The sequence below is a fragment of the Eriocheir sinensis genome, chromosome 28 (genome assembly GCF_024679095.1).
Source record: "Eriocheir sinensis breed Jianghai 21 chromosome 28, ASM2467909v1, whole genome shotgun sequence".
Taxonomy (NCBI): Eukaryota; Metazoa; Arthropoda; class Malacostraca; order Decapoda; family Varunidae; genus Eriocheir; species Eriocheir sinensis.
Window position 1 is genome coordinate 11,627,032 of NC_066536.1, and position 24,006 is coordinate 11,651,037.

Sequence of the window (24,006 nt, forward strand, 5' to 3'; positions counted from 1 at the left end):
AGCTGTGGAGTTTTGGCCACTCATATATCTGGATTGCAAAGAGACAAAACATGGAAAGTATTTGTTTCGTAGTCTTAACTTTTTAAGCATAGGTATTGATCTGTTATACATGAAAAACCTGGGTCAACTCTTACTTACAGCACAAGGGAAATTACAGATTTATTTGTTTAAAGCTAGGGCTCCAGTTTTATGTGGTCAACCTTTTAATTAGTTTTTTTATTTTTTTTTTTATTAGTTTATATGGTACATTATTGCTATTGGATATCCTCAGTGGCAGTACAGCTCTGACTTTAAGTTCACTAACAAAACTCATACATGTCTGTTCCTGTCTGTTGTGGCCATGTCTCCAACAGTCAGGCACACTGTCAAGTGGCTACATGAAAATGTGACCATGATGTGATAGGTTGACACAGCAGCAAGTGAGCTGCATTGTGTAATTTTGCAGTTTTGAGTTCAGTTCACCTTCAACATTGCCATGTTAAAAGGCAGTGCCAGTGACTGCAATCTGATGTGGTTTCTGGGGATAGCCTTTGCAATGGCCCAGCAATGTACTCCATCACTTATTGTTATGGAAAGTAAAGACATTTTTGTTGTGCCAGGATAGCGGGCCCATTGAGGAGCTGTGGGTCTCTACTCAGACACTCAGACAGATTAGAGTGAGGTCTAGGAGTCTCAGAGCCCATGGCCTACTACTTTATCCTTAAGTCAAGGGATAAGAGGAATGGCAACCTTCATATTCATTTAATTATTTTTGTACGCCTTGATCATCATCTGATTAAGTCATGGTATACTTTTTTTAGGAAGCTCATTGCTTAAGCTACAACATTTAAAAAATTCAGCTCTAGGTCTGTTTTTAACAGTTTTAGATATGAGCCCCCTAAAAAAATTAGAGTTCAATTCATATAATAAAAGTTAATTGTTAGTATTAGCTTCTACTATTGCATCTGTGGTGCAGTGGTTAGCATGCCTAGCTATGAATCTGCAAGTCTAGCTTCAAATCCCAATCCATCCACCCAATTATTCATCCTCCCTGTTGGAATGGTTCATAAATGGGTACCTGGGGAAACCGGGGGAAGTTAAACTGTGGTAATCTAGATGTTGCATTGGCCTCGAGTTCCAGGGTACTGAGTTCTCACTAATCACAGGCTCAAGGGCTAATTTTATGGAGGCTTGCACCAAGGCCACATGCAGCTAATAGCATATGCTCCCAATCTTACGTTTTACCTTTATTAGCTTCGCTGGTTTAGTGGGATAGTGTTGAAGAAGCTATTTTAGTTTGTGAAGCAAAGCTAACCTCTCAGTTAGCTGTGCCCACTGCTGGGTGCCCCAGCTCAATGTAATAACTGGAAAGATCATACCAGTTTATTGACTGCTGTGATGGTTTTAAATTTTTCTACTTGTAATAACCTTGCCAAGTCGCATCAAGCTACAAGTGGATATCAACTTGTTTCTATGATTGCCCAGAACATACATTTTATTGGCCCACATAATAATTTGTACCTAAAACTTTTTTTGTGTTCTTGCTCCACAGCCATATTTGTCTTTGTTGGAGCTTTTTCCATGTCGTATGGCACACTTGGTGCTGGGGCCAGACTCCACTATCAAATCCTCCACAGTGTCATGCGCTTACCCATGCACTTCTTTGACACAAACCCAGTTGGCAGGATGATTAATCGTTTTGGTAAAGATATGGACACACTTGATACAGTTTTGCCAATGACTCTTCGTTCATGGACAGTTTGCTTCTTTACGGTATGTGCCAATGGTTTCTAACCATACATAGTGGTTTGCAGTTTGTTTCAATGGCTTGCAAGATGACTTACACCCCTTTCATTGCCCTTCGTCACTAATAATAGCTGTCATGTTGCAGTGGTTTTGGCTCTATGGTAACCAAAATTAATTGTTTGCATGATAACCTGCATTTTGTGTAACAAGCATTGTGATAGATACTAACACTAACCTTGCATGTAGATTTAGCTGGATGTTACTTTTATGCGTGTGGCTCCGCTTTATTGTATGCCCCCAACTTTGCCTTACTTTCTTTTAAGGTATCTTTCAACATCAATTAGTAGTCTCCTTGAATGATTACTTTTGACCCTCACTTTTATTTAATCCTGTCCCAACTTATTTTTGAAAGTTATGCAATATGATTTTGGAGTTTTTAGATGTTTTTGAAATATTAGATAAAAATAAGAGCTGAACCTTACACTAAGTGAATCTCTTGCTTCAAGTTCTGGACATATAATCATATGGTACATGTGGATCCTTTACCCACAAAAATAGGACTGGCGTTGCCATCTGAGTCACCAAAGTTTACTTTTACTAGCAGCAGATTTCTTCAAGTATCAAATTACCAACCAACCAACTCATCAGGGAAAATGAACAGCTGTGAGAGCTGTGTGTCTGTTGGCCAATTCAAACTAAGGCCCATAGATTTAGAGATAGAACAACCACTAGTCCACTACATGTTTCAGCTGTATCATTTTAGATTGTTTGTTGTAATTAATTGAATAGCAAAGGTAATATTTTTTCATGTTTATCAAGTAGGTAAAATTGCTTTGCCAATGAACATGGCTTCTTAAAAAAATAAAAAAAATGAAGTGACACAGAAATGTCAGTTACATATTCCGATGGTTTCTGCTGACATGTCGTGTCACCCTGTCTCTTCTTGGGATTTTTTTTATTTGCCCTTAGCTATTTGAATTTTCATAAACTCAAGGTTGTAATATCAGGAAGTTTAACTCATTTCATTTCAAATTCTTAACCTGCATATACTTTTGATACAATTTAGCTTGGTAAAGCACTTCACCCACCAATTACTTTGCTGAGGAAGCTGAATGTTATATAATATCACATTAACCACTTGGAAAGCCAAAGAAAGAGAACAAGATAAAGGTTAATTATGAACAAGAAAGAGGAAGCAAAGCAGAACACATTATTTATTTACACTTTTCAAACATATGCACCACAATTAGACACTTTGACTGGTGCCTTTAATAGTAATTAGTGAAGAGCTGGGTGCTTTATAAGGGAATGTTCCTCTAAATGGTTAGCATGAGGTATTTCCTCAGTTACAAAATTAATCTTGTTTTACCTTCTAGTCATTTCATTTTAACAAGAATGCAAAGGCAATTTATAAATTCCTAAATGAAAATTACAGCCCAAAGACCTATTAATACTTTTACTAGAACTAAGCTTATGCATTTGATAATTGATTTCCATTGATAATCAATCTATTTACCAGTTGCCTTTTATTGCTTATAGTGTCCAAATCGTAGCATTCTATTTGTTTGCTTGGATTGCTTTCTGAAATCTGTTTCTCTATATGTAATATTAGTCATCAAATTCTAGTCTTCCATGATATACCATATTTAGGAGTTTCATATTAGCTACTCTACAGTGCATAAGTTATATTTATAGTACATGTATATGCTTGTGCCACAGATAAGGCCTTCCTGAATTCAATTGGTGTCATTTCATTAACTGTGACAGGCCCCTGAATCAGGTATATATTATATCTTTTGATCTCTTACAGGTTGTATCAACTTTTACAGTGATCATCTATGCCACTCCAATCTTTACAACAGTGATAGTCCCAACAATTATCCTCTACACTTTTATTCAGGTAATTTATTTTGATTAGTTTTAAGTTCATAGTTAAGTAAAACCAAATAGATGGAAAAATCTAACAAAAGTTTAAAACGATCATCAGAAATTACAGACTCTTTATGTTGGAAAGAATAGTCATGAAAGTGCCACCTTGATGCCTGAGTGAGCAAGAGAGGACTCAGTTTGGTAGGTATACTAGGGATGGTGTATGATGAAGCTACGACTGAAAACTGCAGCTACAACAGAACAGAACAAGTTGCTGAAGGTATTAACTATCTGTATTAATATATCTATATATCCAGTGCCTTGTGCCCTCACCAAAATTTTCCCAACGGGAGTAGCTACAGCAGAAGCGCCTCTGATTTTCCCTGTTCTGGCATATGTCTCAGTACATTCAATCCCTTGCCTGGCAACTCTCTCTTCACAATATTTATCCACTATATTTATCCTTTTACTGGTGTGGTGCACCATGGCCACCTTCTAAAGGCAGGATTGTAGTTGGTTACTATTAGCAATGTAGTATATGGTAATCCTAGAAGTGCGGCTAGTTCCCAGCACTCCAGTGCTTAGCTTCGTGCAGTGTTACAACTTTTGCACACACCAAAAAATTGACCATTGGCTATGATGCTGCCACTACATAAAGCCATTTTGGTGCCCTGTTTGTTGCTTGCATTAATCTGAGTCATAATGCAGTGTCCGTTATGATATACAGTAAAACCCCGATTATCCGAAAGCGGATTATCCGAAAAACCGGATTATCCGAAATTGATCTGGATAATGCAATTAAAATTTAATTATTTTTCTATACTAAAACGTTATAAAACATCAAAAATAAATAAAAGTAACTACATATGTACTATATTAACACATTTAAAATTGATAAGAGCAGTTAAAATATATATGCTTTCTAATACGTATTGCCGAAATAGCTTGTAACGAATAGATCAATGTATTAGACAAAAAACATTAAACAAACTCTCAACAACACCACGTCCGCACCTTCGCCCCAGCAAGGACGTAGGTGCGGCGAACGAACAAACTACTGCACGACTACTCTCACACCGTACTCTCAAGACAACGACACAAACACGACTCCCCTCTCCACTCCATGCCACATTCCCCTTCCAACATTCGAGTTGCACGATAATATGAGTCATCATACTGTGTCTCCACCTGCACGATGCATCAAGGTCACACTTGCAAGCTTGCACAACCATTCACAATCGCACTCTGGAACATTCACAATTCAGATCTGCAACGCTCACAAGTATCAACATACACTGGTCCAGACAAGGAGACACACAGACAAACATACACTAAAACATTTACATCACATGTTTTAAGCGTACTACTTTGTTTAGCGTAGCGTGTGTTTGTTTGGTTTCATTGTTTACATCGTCAGTCGGCGGCAGTCGCAACGCCACAATGCCGACGATCAAACTGGCGGCGATCAAAATGGCGGCCATAAATCCGGATTATCCGAAAAATCGGCTTATCCGAAAGAGGCTTCCCCCCTTCCATTTCGGATAATCGGGGTTTTACTGTACTTACACCAGTTTAACCTTAAGGTGATCAGACAAAAGTTTGGTGATAATCTAAAGATTTATTTTCTTCAGATTTTATACGTGTCAACCTCTAGACAGCTCAAGCGCTTAGAATCAGTGTCTCGTTCTCCCATCTACTCCCACTTCCAAGAAAGTATTCAAGGTGAGTACACTCTTTACACGCATCAGCACCAGCAGCTGATTTAGATGATTTGGCAAGAGAAGAGATAAAAAGTTTCCGGTTAAGATTTTGAGTTAAGAATAGGCTAAGAATGTTTATAGTAGAAGAAGGGGACAGCTGTGTTTTATCGAAAAATAGAGTATAGGTGATTAGAAGATTGTATTGAGTTGATAAGTGGAGAAATCAAGTTTCTGAGGAATTGAAGGACACAAAGTTCCTTCTACCCTATTTAGAAATAATAGTTAGATCTGAGGTTGTGGTCTGTAGGGTCTAGCCTAGACATGTACTCCATGTCTTGAATTTTTACACAATTGAGTTTTTAAATGGCTGAATGCTCAAGAGTCAGTGATAATTTTCAGGTTGTTTTGAAATCCAGCTGTTTGATGTCCACATGTATGGAATGACAAAAGTGACAAATTTTATGATATTTTACAGGAGCCTCTACTATCCGGGCATTCGAAAGGCAGCACCAATTCATTAGGGAGTCAGAGTTGAAGGTAGACTCCAACCAGGTGTGCAACTACCCAAGTGTCATTGCAAATAGGTAAGCTGGTGAAATTATATATCTAAGATTCTTCAGTACTATAGTGAATCTTGTATTTTGAAGTTATGTTTGAGAAGACCTAAAACAAATGTAGCTTAATTTACCTCAGAATCCTTGGAAAGAAAGATTCTTGATGCAAAGGAGGAAGAATACTTCATAAACAAGTGTCAGCTCATCCAATGCATAAATGATACTATTTCATGGTATAAATTCTCATACATCAGTAACATGCATACATTTTTTATCACTAACTCTGTGTGTTAATTCAACAAACCTTTTGAGTTATGTCAATGGATCATATACTATAATGTTTTTTTTTGTGTGTGTGCAGATGGCTAGCGATGCGTCTAGAGTTTATTGGCAACATCATAACCTTCTTTGCTGCCCTCTTTGCTGTACAGAGCCGAGAAACTATTGATGGAGGGAAGGTTGGGCTGTCTGTCACATATGCCCTGTCAGTAAGTAGCTGAAACTGAGTGGAAACTTTGATGGAAAATGCACTTTGGAAAGAGCAGTCACTGCATAGTGAGGTGCAATATATTTAACACAAATAGAGGGTTTTCTTTGGTTTGCTTTAATTTTCATAATATTTCAGCAATTCTAGTATATGCATGTATTACTGAAACTTTGGGGACTCTGCAAAGGCAACAAATACCATCTTTATTTTGACTTATTGCATAAGTGCCTTTGATATAAGGTCTTGGAAGTTCTCAGCTGTTGTCCATGTTTGGTTGACAAGAAAAATATGAATATGGGAATGAGTATGGAAAAAGAAGAGAAAGTGGAATGAAGCCAATTCATTTAATGTTGCCTGAGCTGTAAAGATTTCTTAAAGTTCCAATTTTATACAAGTACCAAGAAACCCAGGAGAGACTTAAGAATTCCAGGAGGCAGAAGAGAAGCTAATTTATTGATTTTAATATTTACATTCACCTTTATCTGATACATCATGATCTCAATAGCTACTACTTTACACATTACAAAAGTTCACTCCAGTGTATATCAATAGTTAAATACATATTCTTTTTACTTTGATGTGAGTGAAGTATGTTGATTGAAAAGGGCCTTACTGTTTGAATTTCATGGAATAGATTCTGATTTATTTTTTTACCCCTAGGTTACACAAACCCTTAATTGGCTGGTGAGAATGTCTTCAGAGGTTGAGACCAATATTGTTGCTGTGGAGCGCATCAAGGAATACACAGAGAACCCACAGGAGGCACCATGGGAATTACCCAGCGACAAACCCCAAGAGGTGAGGGGCAAGCTTAATTTTCAAAATACCTAGGATGCATACAGGATGTGCTCTTGGGAAAATGTATTTAATAATTTTACACCTTGGCTTTCATTTCTTTTGTTATTCCTGTCATATACATGTTTATGTGTCTTGGTGACATGATTTCTCTTTCACAACTGAGTGTCATAGATTTCTCCTTTAATTTATACATAACCATTGGGCCTCTTGAATTTTATATCTTGGCTATCTTCTAGCAGTTGCCTACCCTTGCCAATCCTTTTTGTCTCACAAAATACCATTTTTTTTATTGGCATAGCCTCTCTCTTAATCTATTTCTATCCATTTTATGACAACTATATTATTTGTTTTCCTGATGTTTTTCCTGTCACAAATCTTTGTCTAACAATACTAGGAATTCATTTTTAGTGTTGAAAATAAACACTACCTAATATGAATCACCATTTTGCAATATGCAGAACTGGCCCCAGGAAGGAGTTGTGGAGTTCAACAATTACTCCACTAGGTACCGTGAAGGGTTGGACGTGGTGGTGAAAAACATAACTTTCAAAATCTCCAAAGGAGAAAAGGTAAAAATTTATTACTACCTGTAAAGGTTTTGGGAATTTCTGGTACATCAGCTTTCACAAAGACATATATGTAATTTTTTTGTTTATGCATCCATGAAATAATGGCGTATATTATTCATAATTTTACCAGTCCTATAAATACTAAAAAGAAAGAACTTCTGATTAGAAATAATCATGTATGACTGGAGAACCAATGTGAATGGTGTACAGATAGACATTTGGCTCATACCCTGAACATTGTGCTTTTTCCTGATCATAGTCTCCCATCTCCAGTGTGAATTTTCCAACAGACTAAATACAGGAGAGGGGTCATCGAGAATGGCCTTTATGTTTACAGCTGAGTGGTGATACGACTTTTAATTTTTGAGCCTTATTCCTGCAGATTGGCATTGTTGGAAGGACAGGTGCTGGAAAGTCCTCCCTAATGCTGGGTCTGTTCCGTATCATTGAAGCCACCGGAGGCAACATCACCATAGATGGCATCAACATTTCTAAAATTGGTCTGCATGACCTACGTGGCCGCCTCACAATAATTCCTCAGGTTTGTCAACTCTCCATTTTGATTTATCACAAAACCACCATTCTTATTTGTGGCAATCAAATATAGGGAATGTATCTCTTTACATGCCATTTGTAATGAGATAGAAAAGGCAATATTCACAGAGTAGTGCTGAGGATTTCATTAAACATGTGAATCATCCACATTAATGTATTATTACAGGATCCTGTGCTGTTCAGTGGCACACTGCGAATGAACCTGGACCCCTTCAACATATATAGTGATGAGAAAATATGGTCTGCATTGGAACATGCTCACCTCAAGGATTTTGCCTCCTCCCTCTCCTCTGGTCTCCAACATCAAGTCTCTGAGGGAGGAGACAACCTTAGGTAAATTAAATGTGAATGTGTGTGGTTGTCACCGAGAGGCGACCGTGGTGTAACGGGTAGCATGTCCGCCCAGCAAGCGGAAGGACTCGGGTTCGATCCCCGGGCGGTGCCTGCCTCTTCTGGTGAACCTCCTACCTCTAACATGGCGCAGTGAGTAGGATCCAGCAGCGATACACATTCCCCGGACTGGCCTTGCAGGAGGGGGCTTTAGGGGGGAGTTGTGTGGGTTGTCACCGAGAGGCGACCGTGGTGTAACGGGCAGCACGTCCTCCCGGCAAGTGGAACGACTCGGGTTCGATCCCCGGGCGGTGCCTGCCTTTTCTAGTGAACCCCCTACCTCTAACATGGCGCAGTGAGTAGGATCCAGAGCAGCGATACACATTCCCTGGGCTGGCCTTGCGGGAGGGGGCCTTAGGGGGGAGTTGTGTGGGTTGTCACCGAGAGGCGACTGTGGTGTAACGGGTAGCACGTCTGCCCGGCAAGCGGAAGGACTCAGGTTCGATCCCCAGGCGGTGCCTGCCTTTTCTGGTGAACCCCCAACCTCTAACAGAATGTAATGTTCACTTTAAGACAAAAATATTGATCTATCTTATTCTGAACTTATTGTGACTTGAATGCCCCTTGACTGACACTTCCTTCAGCTTAATATTTACTAAAGTAGAAATGCAGTCTTGGTTGCATATGATTTAATATAATTTCACTTAGGTTTAAGGGCAGACTACCTAGACCATAGGGTCTGTGTGGTCTAAATATCTATGTAAATCTTTTTAGATCTACATGGCAAGTCACATGGGGTAGAAGAGGGAGTGGAGGTTGGGGAAGGGAAAACATAGGGGAGGGATATAAACTGAGGGAGGAGGTGAGGAGACTTGCTGCTTATAAAGGAGTTACCATGTCACAGGTTTAAAGTAAGTGGACACTTTTTTTTCCATAATTGTACATATTTCCTTTCTCAATCAAGTCTTAGCCTCCCTTCCTGCATGAATACTTTTAAGGCTAATTTAAGTACAGGTTGAGCATCCCTTATCCAAAATCTCTGGGACCGAACATGTTGTGGATTTCAATTTTTTTCAGATTTTAGAATATGCAAACTCTTTTGACATTTTCAACAACATCTTTACACCACAGAGCACACAACACACGGTAATCACAATGAGTAACAAGCGAAGGTGTTATTGTGATGACTGCTGACAACAAACTAACGCTTAGCAGCACCAGAGTTGCTAGGTCGTGGACTATGTTCCCGCCCAATCCCTTCCCATAAGACGCCCAAAACCCACGGTGGTGGCGGACAGATGTTTTTACGCCCAAGGTGTCGATGCAGCAGTAGGTTTACCCATCCAATTGGGCAGGTAAACCACGGACCTGTTAACCCTGAGCAGCACAACAGCTGTACATGGTGGAACCTTCCCATCACTTTGTGGAATTTTCTATTTGTGACGTGTCATGTCAGCATTCAAAAAACTTTCGGAATTTGGAGGTTTTTGGATTTTGAAATTTCGGATAAAGGATTCTCAACCTGTAATACGAAAAACAATAAATCTCAAGAGTTCATTGAAAACTGCAGAGCCAAAAATGTAAGGGTTGACAGAAGTTACTTTGAGACTTTAGAATTGAATTCTGAAAAAAATATAAATTTTTAAGATTTAGTCAGTCCCATAATTACCTAAACCATTAAAGACTGAATAACATTGTAAATATCAATTAGGTGATTTAAGTAAGCACTTATTGATGCATTTAATGTCATAGTGGGGTGTTGTACTGCAAGTGACCTGATGTTAAGAGACTCGCCTGTCCAAAGAGTAACTAAAAGCTCCTGTTGTTGGTGCCTTAGTGTAGGCCAGAGGCAGCTGGTGTGTCTGGCCAGGGCTTTGCTGCGCAAGACCCGCGTGCTAATCCTGGATGAGGCAACAGCTGCCGTTGACATGGAGACTGATGACCTCATCCAGCAGACCATCCGGAAAGAGTTTATAAGCTGCACTGTGCTGACCATCGCACACCGCCTCAACACCATCATGGACTCCTCCAGGTCAGTACTTTTCATTTTCCACCACGATGGATCCTTTTCTGTACAAAAGGACCAGATTAATTTGTCAGATATTAATCTGATGGTAGATGAATGTACTGAGATATAATGTAATAACTACAAAAAATTAATCTGACTACGATTCAGTACAGTATGGGTGACCGTCCTTGTTATTTTCAGAGTTTTGGTCTTGGACAAAGGAGAGATTAAAGAGTTTGATGCACCAGCTGTTCTTCTGAGTAACACTTCTTCCCTATTTTATGGAATGGCTAAAGATGCTGGCATACTTTGAAGTTAGTTTTGCCTATAGCCTATAAATACTCCTCAGTTACTTACGTCTTTAGTCATGCATTGTTATGCATTTCAGGGTACATGTATAAAGATCCTTATGAACCATTGATTGATTTTATGTTTAACATTTCTAATTCATGATCGTGTGCATGCAGACATTCATGCATGTGTATTTACTCGGTACTTACCTAGTTTTAGTATGGAGGGTTTAAGTTAATCTTGTGTTTACCTGTCTCCATATCTAATTTTATATCTTAACTAATTTGAACATTGTTATCAAGTCCCCTCTCCCTCTTCTGTCTTCCAACTTAGCCAAGCTCAATCTATTTAACTTCTCCTCCTGGGATAGTTATGCTAAACTGGGCACCAATCTATCTGCAGCTCTTTGAATGCTTTGTTTTCTTTATGGGGTTCTTTCTCTATGGTGACCGTACCACAGATGCATATTCAAGCTTGCATCGCACCATAGACACTAATAATTCCTTTAACATTTATTTATCAATGAAATTAAATGCCACTTATGTGTATGAGGAATCTATGTTGCTCCTGTAATCATTTTGATGTGTCTTTTCCAGTGGTGGGCACTGCTAACCGAAAAGTTAGCTTTGCTGACTGGTAATCCACTAACTAAAAATTTAGTTTCACTTACGCTAAACCGCTTAACTGATAAAGAAATTAGTGGAAGCTAATGATAACCACAAACCGCTAACTTTTTTTATATATGGATTTTAGCTCCAGATTAGTATTTTGGCTCTAAAACCATTAAAAACAGACCTAGTGACCTGAAATTTCATTATGTTGTAGCTTAGACATAGAAATTTCCAAAAAGGCATATCATGCCAAAATCAGATGATGATAAAGGTGCACAGCCACAGCTGCTGCTGGCTCCTTAGCAAGGTCAGCATCTTCAGGCGAAATAAAAACGTCCTCACTCGGGGCACCTTCCATGACGTCGATAATGATAAACAAGGCGACAATAATAAACGCGACTACACAGTGACAACGTCGCAGCTGAACCGAACAAAGAGCAAGCAACAACAAGAGAAGAAAAAAAAGCCTCCAGTTTATCCTAAATCCGTATATTTTTTAAAGATTTCCATTAAAATTTCGCATTTTACTTTTTTCCATAACTGACACTTATTTTTATTATTTTAAGTTTATTTCATGTCAGATGGAAAATATTGAATTCTTGTTATTAAATCAAGAGTTCAGAGAGTTGGAAATAGAAGATGCATTACCCTAAAATACCAAAAAGTTTCCCTAATAATTGTCCAATTACCCTACTTTAAGGCGTAAATTACGCAAAAGTGAAAGCCCTGAAATTATTGCGCCATGTGGCTCAACTGGTGCTGTGTCTGCCCACAATGGACAAGAACAAACCTGTATGATTTTTCAGTGGACTTAAAGTTAGCGAAGAAGGAACTACATTTAGCGGAAGCTAATTGGTCCACTAATTGTTTCCAAAGTTAGTGAAAACACTAATCAGCTAACAAAAAAGTTAGCTTCGTTAAATAGTGGTTAGCGGATTAGTGGAACTGTACCCACCACTGGTCTTCTCAGTGATAGACTATCCCATATTATCTCTCCCAGGCCTTTTTCTTCCATTACTTTACCAATTTTTTCATTACTCATCTTATAATTCCATGTAGGCATCATTTTACGTTCTCCTATTTCCATAACATGGCATTTTTTGGCATTAAACTCCATCTCTTAGGTTAGGCTCCTTCTATATAGTTGATCCAAATCTTTTGGTAATTCTTTGCAGCTGTCATCGCTTACCAATTTTTTAATGATTTTTGCATCATTAGCAAACAAATTTGTATAGCTATTTATTTTTACCAACATATCATTGATTTAAACAAAAAATCTAATAGAGCTCAAAACTGCCCACTGGAAGGAAGTTAAATGACAACCGTTATGAAAGATAAACCTTCCTCATAGAAGAGTGACATGCACAGTGCCTCAAGGGTCAGTTGTGGCTCCAAATTTTGTTTTTATATGTATACCAATGATATCACAGAAGGAATAAATAATTGTATGAGCATATTAGCTGATGATGCAGAAATCATTAAGAAATTGGCAAGCGATGACTTGTGCAGATAATTATATGATGATTTAGACAAACTATACAGATGGAGCCAAACCTGGGAGATGGGGCTTAATGTCAAAAAGTGTCATTTTATGGAAATAGGACAGTAAAATGAAAAAAAGGGGTAAAATAAAAGAAGAAAAAGACCTGAGAGTGATAATACAAGACAGTCTATCACTAGAAAGACACTTAAACATGATTACTGGAATGACATAGAGATTACTCATAGAGAGTGGATTTCAAGTAGTCCTTTGATGAAGAAATCTGAAGGGAGTTGATAGTGTCTATAAGATCCAGGCTTGAATATGCAACTGTGGTATGGTCACTGTGCAGAAAGAAGTACATCAAGAAAATAGAGAATTTAAAAAGTTGCAACCAGATTTCCGTCTAGTCTAGTGCAGCTATCCTATGAGGATAGGTTAGAGAAATTGAACCTGACTTAATTGGAAGACAGAAGTGAGTGAGAAAACTTGATAGCAAGGTTTAAATCAGTTGAGGGATTAGAAAATTTGGATAGAGATCTGATCAGAGACATTGGAAGAACAAGAAGTCATGAGTACAGGTTAAGGAGGACTAGATTCAGAAAAAAATAAAAAGTTTAGTTTTCCATATAGAATTATTGCTTGTGGTGGTGCAGGCAAGGAACGAACATCCACAACTTTAGGTTTGACAAAAGTAGATATAAGCACAGGTAAACACAAGATAAACTGAAAACCTGTTTACTATAGCTAGGTAAATGCACACACAAACACAATGAAGGGAATGAACAGAAGGTCACTGTAGGGCTTTATGATTCTCACCATTTTCAGTATTATGAAAGGGCTCGTTTTTTGTCACAAAGTTACCAGTTTTAGGAAGGATACTACTTAGCTGCTGGTATATATCAGGATCTGCATCCAACTTGTTTCTATATTTGTTTTTAGTAGTAATATTATGTGAGAAACTATCTGTACACCTATGCTTTGTTGCATCACTTGTTTTTAGCTCATTTTGCAGTAGCAGGATACTTGTGCAAGAGAATTGCCCAGGAGTTAAGTTGTAAGTCTTAGTTAAAAATTATTTTGAGTTCTTGATCAGTTGAAATTTATATTTTCTCATCTCTTTCCTTGATGAGTAGGGTTCAACATACCTTTCGACTGTGAATGATGAAAACTCAATGGATGCTGATTTTATTTTGAAATTCAAGCAACCAATTATTTTTTACCTGTCACTGCAAGGTACCTAACAGCAATTATAGACATTCAAGTCAGACATATATTGGATGCAAGCCCTGTCACATGAAACCCTTGGCAGCCTATCATGAAACCTTGGGGTTCTGTGGAACGCAGTTTAGGAACCACTACTCTAGGTCATTGTTCTTCCAAAACAAAGTCTTTTCACACACTTTAGACCTACTAGTCTTAAAAGTTGCAATATTATCTTTTAAGTAATGTGACTGTTAATCATCCCTTGAAAGAGAGCTACCCTAGATTTTTTTTTTGTGTGTGTGTGTGTGTACTATTTACCTAGTTGTGATATATAGGTAATGAGCTAAACTCACTGGGTCCTCCTCTCCAAATCTCAGTTTATCTAATATAGCTTTAAATTCATTAATGTTTTTGACATGAACCATCATCATTTTGAGGTCATTTCAGGTGTCAATGCATTTATTGGGAAAGCTATATTTCTTGATATCTCTCAGAGAACCTTTTCTTCCTCATTTTCTTTCTGTGACCTCTTGTACTTCTAGTATTCTATATAAAAGTGTCATCCCTGTGAATTCTTTCCATATCCCTCATTGCCTTGTAGCCTACACTGCAATCGAATCTGCTCTTTCTCTTCTCCAAAGTAAGCAATCCCAATTTTTCCAATCTCTCCTCATGTGTTATGTCTGTGATGGTACCTTTGAATACTTAGGTTGAGGGTGAAATGAATGACAAAGCAACCTGCTACACTGAATAAATATGGAATGTGGAAATCAACATAACAGATGAGGAAGACAAGGCAACACTATTGGACAGATCGATGCTCTATGAGAAACAGAAGCCAGGTAAACCTGCAATACAAATACAAAAATGACCTCTCCACTCTAAGTGTCTCCCTTTAAACTCACTGATGCCAACACACCCACAATATAGTCTCGAGGATACACATCTCCCGAGGAAGGACTAGACTCTCACTCTACTCACTGCTCATTCCAGCAACGTCTTTTCTTTTAGCTGTTTCACACCCTTTTGAACCAGTAATTTTTCAGGTTTCTTTTCCAGTCATCCCTGCTCCATTTTTCCACTCCTTCATTGTATATTTTAGGAACTGCTCACATCTTTCATGTACATGCATTGCTTGCCTCATCTGATATACTTGCTCCAGTCTGTTTCCTCATAGAATTTCTTTAGTCCTCCTTCACTGTAATTAAATCTTTCTTTTGTAAAGTTCATCTCCCAGTTCTTTACTTCAGTGATATACTTGGAATTCATCCATCACATGGTTGCTCTTCCATAGCAAACACATAGATTTTTCCAATTATATATGGAGTAAAGTTGTAATACTACTTTACAATAGTTTAGTCAGACCTCACTTAGAGTATGCAGTACAGTTTTGGTCTCCCCACCATACAAAGGACATTTTTTATTTAATTAAGTGTTCACCGTAACGCAAAAAAAATTATCTGTTCCTTGCGCAACAAGCATTATAATGAAAGGCTCTCTTAACATATATGTTCTCTCTTAAGAAATGTTTCCTCCATGGAAAACTTATTAGTATATCAGATACTTAATGACTTTACGAATGTGGACAAAATTCAATCTAAATCAAGGCTCTTTGAAAAAACTTGGTCGCCGTGGGGAGACCGGTGTGTGTGTTTGTGTACTGTATATATATATATATATATATATATATATATATATATATATATATATATATATATATATATATATATATATATATATATATATATATCCTAGACACACACACACACACACACATCCTGTCAACTGTCAGCGGAAGCCCACATCCTTTCTTACGAGTCTCGTTTTATCCGTATAGGTGACGAGTGCTTCATGCTATGAACACCGTGTTAATATTGTGGCAATGCCATCACGTTAGTAAAGTGCAAATGAGATCAGGCAAAACACTAACTGGTCTGTTATCATATTTATATACAATTAAGAGATTTATTCATTGTTGACATCAAGAAAAACGAGAAGGCTTGGGTGGCCCCGTCACTTGATGACGCATGTATTGTGATCGTGTGGCGAAAATGATGTTTGAGCAGCTGTCACTCACCACGGATAAACAGGGTGGCAGAAAAAAAATCGACAGGGAGATGAATAATGGTATTACAATTAAGAAGGGGGATATCCATTTTGAAACCAAAATTACTTAAGGGTAGGTCGGCTGACCTTACAGGTGTGGTGATATTAGATTTCTTTTTGTTCTCGTTGTGTTGTATACATACTCACCCTTAACCACAAGCTGTTATTTGCCAAGTTCTACTTTCGGTATATATAGTACATAGTGAGGATACTGGAAATAGTGTTCATAATTTAAAACAACATGTAATTTATCATTTCTCCGTATTGGCCTGACCAAACCCTTTTTTTCTACATTTCAAATGAAAGATTAGACATCTAAAATCAATAATTCCAGAGTAGATTTAATGTAATTTGCATCTACAATTTATTGCGAATTTTTACATGTGAAGTACATATTTAAATGCCTTAAAATTATTAAAGAAAACTATAAAGATATTATAAATGAATGTTCCTTTTATTTGCTTTTGGAAAAATAAAAGACCACAAAATATAATTTAAAGTGCAAAAAGAATAATTAAAATCCGTTAATTCTAAGCAGAGTTATGTTGCGGCAAAGTATGAAAAAGTAAGTTTTCAGTAAATGGACATTTAAAGTTCGCCGGCATTAAAAGGCCGTCCATTTAAAGTTAAAACTGCCCGGCTACATATTCTTTTCAGTATCCCTTCACTCTCTTACGTTTTTTTGCCCTCCCACACTCTCCCGTTTTCTATCTTCTCTTTCGAGGGCAACTTTTCCTATATATGTATTTCGTAATCCAAGCAGTGGCTGAATATTTCCAACTTTGTAACCTGTGTTATAGTCATAAAGTCTTCAGCACAGCACGGACCTTCTCTGCACTTTTACGTAGTGCCTTCTTGCCTTTCTTGACACCACCCATGATGTAGAAAAGCAAGGTAAATAATGAGGTATGAGGAGACCTGAAACAATGGGAAGGGAGGCACAGCCTCTCGAAGCACACAAGAAATGGATCTTGGCCTGGAAAAGGACAAATTTTACGGTGCCGTAGAGAGACCGAGACCAGTCAAATTATTTATTATATCCAGCCTACTGAAGAGGTATACGTACAACCCTTCAGCTAGGTGGATATTAGCGCTAGGACACCCCATGGAGGCTGTGAGCCAAAGGTCCGTATTCTTAACGTATGGAACTCACATTACTACTATTTCATAAGGCCATTGAGAAGATTAGCCGAGTTTTCATGGGTGATTTTCCAGTTCAGGTTACAGAGGTCGTGTAAAACTACAACTATAGGATGGCAAAACAATCCATGGACATCCCAGCAACTTATACGGGAGACTTTTCAAACAGGCGAATACTGAGGCGCTGAAACCTTTTTAAGAAAACGACCCAAAGTTCGAGCGTTAACAATCCCTTCTCGAGCGCCGTGTTCGCCGCTGTTGCGATAAATACTTCCTCGCAGAAATAAGTCGCTCTACTGTTCACTATGCATGCGCACTGGGGAATACACCGCAAGAAAACATTAATTTGCCTGGTTTTGTTCTAGTTTGTCCACTTATGACAATTGTAATGCTTGATATTGCCCGCAACAACAACAACACACCAGACCAACAGACCAAACAAGCAGGAACTGAGTGAACGTCAAGACGGGGTATATAATTCTTTCTAAAATCTGCTCTGTTCATTTGCTGCAAAGCCTACTCTTAATTAAAAGTGTTTCTCTGATGTTTGTGCCATGTATTGAAGCCGAAACAGACAAAGTAAACGATACCGGTGAGTGAAATATAGAGTAATAAGGAAGTTTGAAGCTCTCTCTGCGAGTTATTCTGCGGCTGTGAGCTAATTCCCACAAGGCCGCCATGATGCCATCCACCGCAGAGGCTGAAGGAGAGGCGCCATTTCCAAGCCGGCGCAGGGAGGGCTATATATCAACAGACTCCGAGGACAACGATGAGTTTGATGTGGTCAGAACCTTGCAACATTACCGTCAAGGCCAGTCGTCGTCCTCCTCCGAGTGTTCGTGTGAGTCGTGCATCTCTGGCAGTGACGAGTCTTTCTTCGGGGGCGAGGAGGGGCCACCGCGAGGGGAGGCCACCACCCCTCGCCGCGCCTTCGTGTGGCTGGAGACGAGCAGAGAAAGGTAAGGCAGTATACACGTTTAACAAAAATAATAATAATGATACAGCTGGCTGGTGTGTATTCCCATTAGGCCATTTTCACAGTTCGTCATGATGGGTTAGTAAGCCCCCCAACTAATAATACTCAAGACTTCGAAAATTCCTTGGTGTTCATATTTAAGTTAAGAGATTTGAGGAAACCATACGGGAATTCTCCTGTGTATTTGGTGTTGCATTGAAAGCCTAACCATTACGGGGGAGTGTAGAAGAATGAATAGTTTGGTTCCGTCGATTACAAAGCCAATATGTCGGACTGTGGAATTGGCTCCTAGTTTTCATAGGTGTGGACAAGGCTATTGACGGTAAAGATTGATTTTTGGGGGAGGTGCAAGCCCCTCTCCCAAACCAGCGCAGATCAGGGGCTGGACTGACTGCTCACCATAGGCCAGGGACCAAGCACCCCCAGGAGGATAAATCTCCTGGTTTCCCAAAGAATAAAGCATGAACAGGAAGGAAAGAAAAAAAAGAAAACAGCTTGGGAAGGTTCAAGATGCTGCATTCCTCATCCAGATAGGCCTGCCCGTTCCAGATTCCTATCAATCCTGTCATTTCTGCTCCTCATGTTTACTGTTAGTGTTGATGAGGTTTCAGGCCTCGCTCCATTGCTAGTGCAGCGCTCTGCGAGGGCCGTCAACAATTATGATGTTAGCCTCGTAAATAATCCTTGATGCACTTTTCATTAACCCCTTCCCGGTGGAGGATCTATATATAGACGTTTTGAAATTGGGAGTTTTTGTTGGCGCGTCTATATATAGACGTTTGCTCTTATTTGCCCACATTAGATTGTAGCATGGTCTTTATATAGACGATTCCTTACTACTAACAAAATTAACAAAATAAATTGTTATTAGGCATCTCAAACCCCCTGACACTTACTGACAAGTGACATTGCCTCTCAAGGACAGTCACTGCTTGTGGTTTGTCGGCGGCGGATATGCAACGCACATTTGCATTTTTTTTCTAGTTTCTTTTATTATTATAGTTTATCATGTCAAGGAGAAAGAGACCTCGTAAGCCGGAAGAAATTACTTCTTTGGTAGCTGAGGATATAGTTGCTGATTTTTTGGATGATTTTGATGATCCTGACTCATGTACTGTCAGTGATTACACTCTAAACCTTCATATAAATAAATCAATATACATATAACCAATCTAACTTAAATAACATCTATATATAGATTCAAATGTTTGTTCAGTTTTGCGGCAGAGTCTATATATAGATGTCAATCTGGAATGCCCACTTGCGGGGAATCTATATATACACGTATGGATGAAAATCGACAGCGTCTATACATAGACGATTTTTTTTTTTGGTAGTACATACATCTGCCCTGCCGCCGGGAAGGGGTTAAGTACCATTTCATACCCCTTAATTTATAGTTGCATCTTTTGTGAATCAATTATTATTTGTCTATTTTCTTAATAGTTCTAGCATTACAATAAAATTTTATTCTAACACAACACTATCACTTTCATGGAATAAGATTGTCTTATCTGTAAATATCAACTATCAAAGATGGCTCACCTTTTCTATCTTTTTCTTACTCTCATACCTAATGTTTTGAGTACATAGAAATATTGGGTTAAGATTCGTTTTAGGTCCGTGCCAGTATCTCATTACCTACTTTATGAAACATCAGTATCTCTTCATATATCTTTTCTACAAACCTTCAACAGTCATGGAAATGCTTTGAAAATCCAATTCAAGGACTTTTTTTTACTCTTGAAAATAGGGGATAAATGTTTACGAAAGCGCGTCGCCTCCTCTGGTGCTGGCCGCAGCGGGTGTTGCGAGAAATACCTCCTCGCTGAAATAAGTCACATATACATGAGGGGGGGTCGAGGGGGGCGCAGCCCCCCCGTTAGTAGGTCGTAAAGTTCGGTTAGAGTAGTTTAAATATGCTCCCCGACCCTAAGCCCTCTGCGAGCTATTTTGCGGCTTCAGCGTCGCCGCGGCCAGCAGAGGAGGCGACGCGCTTTCGTAAACATTTTCCCCTATTTTCAAGAGTAAAAAAAAAGTCCTGGAATTGGATTTTCAAAGCGTTTCCATGACTGTTGAAGGTTTGTAGAAAAGATATATGAAGAGATAGTGATGTTTCATAAAGCAGATTATGAGATATTGGCACGGACCTAATACGAATCTTTACCAAATATTGTAGCAATTCTACGCACCTTCTAAAACACCTCCATTTGTATAAGCTCTTGTGTTATTCCAGTTTGCCTTGCTGTTTAAAGTTTAAGATTTCATTCTTATACATTATTTTCAAGACTAATATTATGGGTGCCCTTTACTGTATTCACATGCAGTGTTATAATGTGTGGATGCCTATGTCCTCATGTTGCATAGATGGGGGTTTGTGGTGCTTGGCTTGCTGATGACGAGCTGTGTTCTCTCTGCTGCTGGCTTGGTTGTGACCGAGATACTTCCCAGCTCAGAGATCGGTGGGCACATGCTGTACTGGACGTGAGTTGGTGTGATGTTGCTTTCCTAAGATTCATGTTGTTTGATTTTAAAGTTTATCCTTAAAGGTCTGTTGTTTGTTGATGTCTGCTTAGAAGGGTTTCTTCTGTTTAAGTGGTGAACACCTATTTTCAGCTCAAGATAGATCCACAGGCTTATGTAGGTAATGGGGGAATGAGACTAATAGAATATATAGCCATGGATAATAGGTTGAAGGAGGACGTATTTGATGCATAGGTTTAATAGTTCTGATCACTGTGAGGTACTGGTAAAAGTAAGGATGGGAAAAATGGGAATTCAAGGGAATGAGAAGGAAAATGAAAGGAAGGAACTGGAAAGTGAGAAATTGCATGACAGTGGTTACATTCATATTGTTAGAAGGAATGAGACAGGACTACTGGGAAGAGCAAGAGTAAGAACAGAATGCAGTGCTGGAGTAAGTAAGGCATTCAAGATTTTTAAGAAGGGTAACTGAAGAAGTAGTTGGATAGTACAAGATGTGAGGAAGAGGAAAACAAAAGAATACATGGTGAAGAGATGAGGTCTTATAAAAACTGTAGTCCCAGACCTGCCTGATGGGTGAGCCTCCCATAACTCACTCTGTGAGTGGGGTACCTCTTTGGCCAACTGGTTAAGGAGTGACTCCCATCTCGCTGGTCGGGGTTCGATCCCCCAGCGCGAGTAAAACCCTTTTGTGGTCTGGATTAATTTCTTGTGTGTTTTGTGACACACTGTGGTTGTGTGGAGATATAGTGAAGAGGAATTTGGGCAGTACAAAATGTTTAAGAGAAATGGGCTAGAAGTGGAGAGAGAGAGAGAGAGAGAGAGAGAGAGAGAGAGAGAGAGAGAGAGAGAGAGAGAGAGAGAATTTAATCACGCATAAATGTGTGGCAGGGAGAGCAGAAATGAACAATATATGAGTAAGTGTAGTAGACCCACCTGATGCAGAAAGTCCCCCCAAAACCCACTCAGCTACCTCTTCAGTCAGACTGATAGAGGAGTGGCTTCTCATCCAGCTGAGCTGTGGATGTAAGGGAAAGTGGAATTCAGGCATTCCTACTGCTGTCATCACATGCCTAAATTCCACTTTCCCATACAGCCACATAACTTTTGTGTGTCATAAAATGCACAAGAAATTTATTCAGACCCGGAAAGTGTTTTTGACACCAGAAATCAGACATCCGACAGATTGATGGAAAGCCACTCCTCCATCAGTCTGGCTAAAGAGAAATCCCGTAGCTGAGTGTTTTTCTGGGGGACTTTCTGCATCAGGTGGGGTTGGCTACATTTACTTTATTTGCAAAATTCACTTTCCATATTTTTGTTAGTTTGCCACTGGTGGTAGTGTGTGGACTGTGCATCTCAGTTTGGACAGCTGCAAGATACTTACTGGTGCGAGGTGGCTACAGCAAGGTAGGTGCTACTGCATGTTGGTGGTACTTTTAATCGCACAAATTGTATTATTATAGAGTAACGTAATCATTGCTGTTTAATATTGCAACTTTCACTTTAAAATAATAAGTACAGTTGACTTCACTAACGTGGTGCTTACCGCAGACTGCAGAAATGATATCCATATTAGAGAAACCACACTTTACCCATTGAAGTGCCGACTGGTGCTGAGGTTATTGATCACTTTTTTTTCCATTCTACTTGTACATTCATTGTTTGAATAGATTTTAACCCCATTTAACCGCAAAAGTTATTCTCGGGAGCCATAACTGTCATTTTTGCTTATTTCTTCATAATATTTTGCCACAAGCTAGCCGAGGCATGTACGAAGATGTGAATTTTTTCAATTTTATCAATTTTATCAATTTTTTTTAAAAATACATGGCGGACGCTCTCCTTAAGATGGTGTGGCTGCCTATCTGTCTAAAACCTGTAGTGAAGTGAATGTTCACTGTAGAGTTTAATATGGATATTTTATGGGTACTACATTGTGACAAGTGGTGATGAAACCCATGTTGGTGAAAGGCTGACTCTACCTAGTATTGTAAAGCTTTCCTTCTCAATATAACTTTATATTAACAAGTGATATTTTTTTGTGATATAGTAATGCATGGTGTGTGTGTGTGTGTGTGTGTGTATTCATGTGTGAATACATGCCATAGTAATGCATAGTGTGTGTGTGTGTGTGTGTGTATTCATGTGTGAATTCATGCCTGCATGTATGTGTATTGTCACCAGGGAGGCCACATCATTGAGCGAAGGAATCTCATCAGTGATGCCCAGGCAAAGGAGTTGGTGTACTCTGTGCAGGGAGCAATGTGAGTAGTATCCAGATTAATTTTTTTTGTCTTTGTCCACTATGCCTCTTTTGATACGTCTCTTCTGCTGTGGATTCTAACATGCATTTCTATTTCTTCATGGGATCTATTGTGTCCTCTCTCCATTTTATCCATGTATATTCCTGTTGAACCAAACCTTTCTCCTGGTCTCTCTCCTGTTTAATTTTACTAAAGATTTTTGTACACCAAAGTTAACTTATAAATGTTAAAAAAAATTCACACCTCTTTTGTGTCTTCTTCTTTTTCTTCTGGTCTCTACTACAAGCCAATTCCTCAAAATATTCCCTCAATCCCATAGTCCACCCAAAAATTGGATATACCATTTGTCATATTTTGATGTCTAAATTCTTCTATTCTTTGGAACTCAATCACTATTTTTTAGCACATCAAACCATGAACTCTGTATTTTTTATTACTTGCCACCAGATTGGTTATAATGGGACATAGAACTGCAGACAATATCTGACAGCTGAATGCGCTTGCTAAACACTCATAATTATTAATGTTTGCAGCTATGCTCCTACGCGCCACAACTCGCCTGGACACAACAGCCCACCTGTATACAATGTCGTTGCTTATGAAAATGAGTTTGACTCCAGTACTTACATCACTAGTGACCTGGAGCATGATGGCCAGTATTGTAAAAGGCTCGTACCAGGACAGGAAGCTGATGACTCCCACACAGAGAGGTGTAATATATACAGTCGGAGGGCATGGTTCAGGGATGTGCCCTTAGTGTGGTGGGAGCTGCTCCTCTCAAATCAAAAGGATCTCTAGCTCCACAACAGGTTAAAGTAATTGGATTTGTTACTTGATCATCAATTACTGG

The 24,006-nt window shown here is 38.9% G+C and overlaps 2 protein-coding genes across 12 annotated transcripts in view; both read left to right on the forward strand.

Annotated features, from left to right (window-relative positions):
• LOC127004512 (multidrug resistance-associated protein 1-like) overlaps positions 1–11,012 on the forward strand; it is a 34,103-nt gene extending 23,091 nt beyond the window's left edge. For all 4 annotated transcript variants that reach the window (XM_050872319.1, XM_050872320.1, XM_050872321.1 and 1 more), the window contains 11 exons: positions 1,532–1,752; positions 3,536–3,625; positions 5,226–5,316; positions 5,770–5,878; positions 6,210–6,336; positions 6,996–7,133; positions 7,592–7,702; positions 8,085–8,243; positions 8,424–8,590; positions 10,425–10,619; positions 10,797–11,012. In XM_050872319.1, the coding sequence (XP_050728276.1) occupies positions 1,532–1,752; positions 3,536–3,625; positions 5,226–5,316; positions 5,770–5,878; positions 6,210–6,336; positions 6,996–7,133; positions 7,592–7,702; positions 8,085–8,243; positions 8,424–8,590; positions 10,425–10,619; positions 10,797–10,908 (1,520 nt within the window). In that variant the 3' untranslated portion in view covers positions 10,909–11,012. The remainder of the gene's footprint in view (positions 1–1,531; positions 1,753–3,535; positions 3,626–5,225; positions 5,317–5,769; positions 5,879–6,209; positions 6,337–6,995; positions 7,134–7,591; positions 7,703–8,084; positions 8,244–8,423; positions 8,591–10,424; positions 10,620–10,796) is intronic.
• Positions 11,013–15,934: 4,922 nt separating this feature from the next.
• Positions 15,935–24,006, forward strand: part of LOC127004517 (uncharacterized) — a 46,224-nt gene continuing 38,152 nt past the window's right edge. For 2 of the 8 annotated variants that reach the window (XM_050872331.1, XM_050872328.1), the window contains exons 1-5: positions 15,938–18,388; positions 20,773–20,889; positions 22,215–22,299; positions 23,077–23,156; positions 23,690–23,971. In XM_050872331.1, the coding sequence (XP_050728288.1) occupies positions 18,108–18,388; positions 20,773–20,889; positions 22,215–22,299; positions 23,077–23,156; positions 23,690–23,954 (828 nt within the window). In that variant the 5' untranslated portion in view covers positions 15,938–18,107 and the 3' untranslated portion in view covers positions 23,955–23,971. Of the gene's footprint in view, positions 18,389–20,772; positions 20,890–22,214; positions 22,300–23,076; positions 23,157–23,689; positions 23,972–24,006 lie in introns of all 8 variants that reach the window. The other 6 variants (XM_050872329.1, XM_050872333.1, XM_050872330.1 and 3 more) reach the window with 6 other exon arrangements.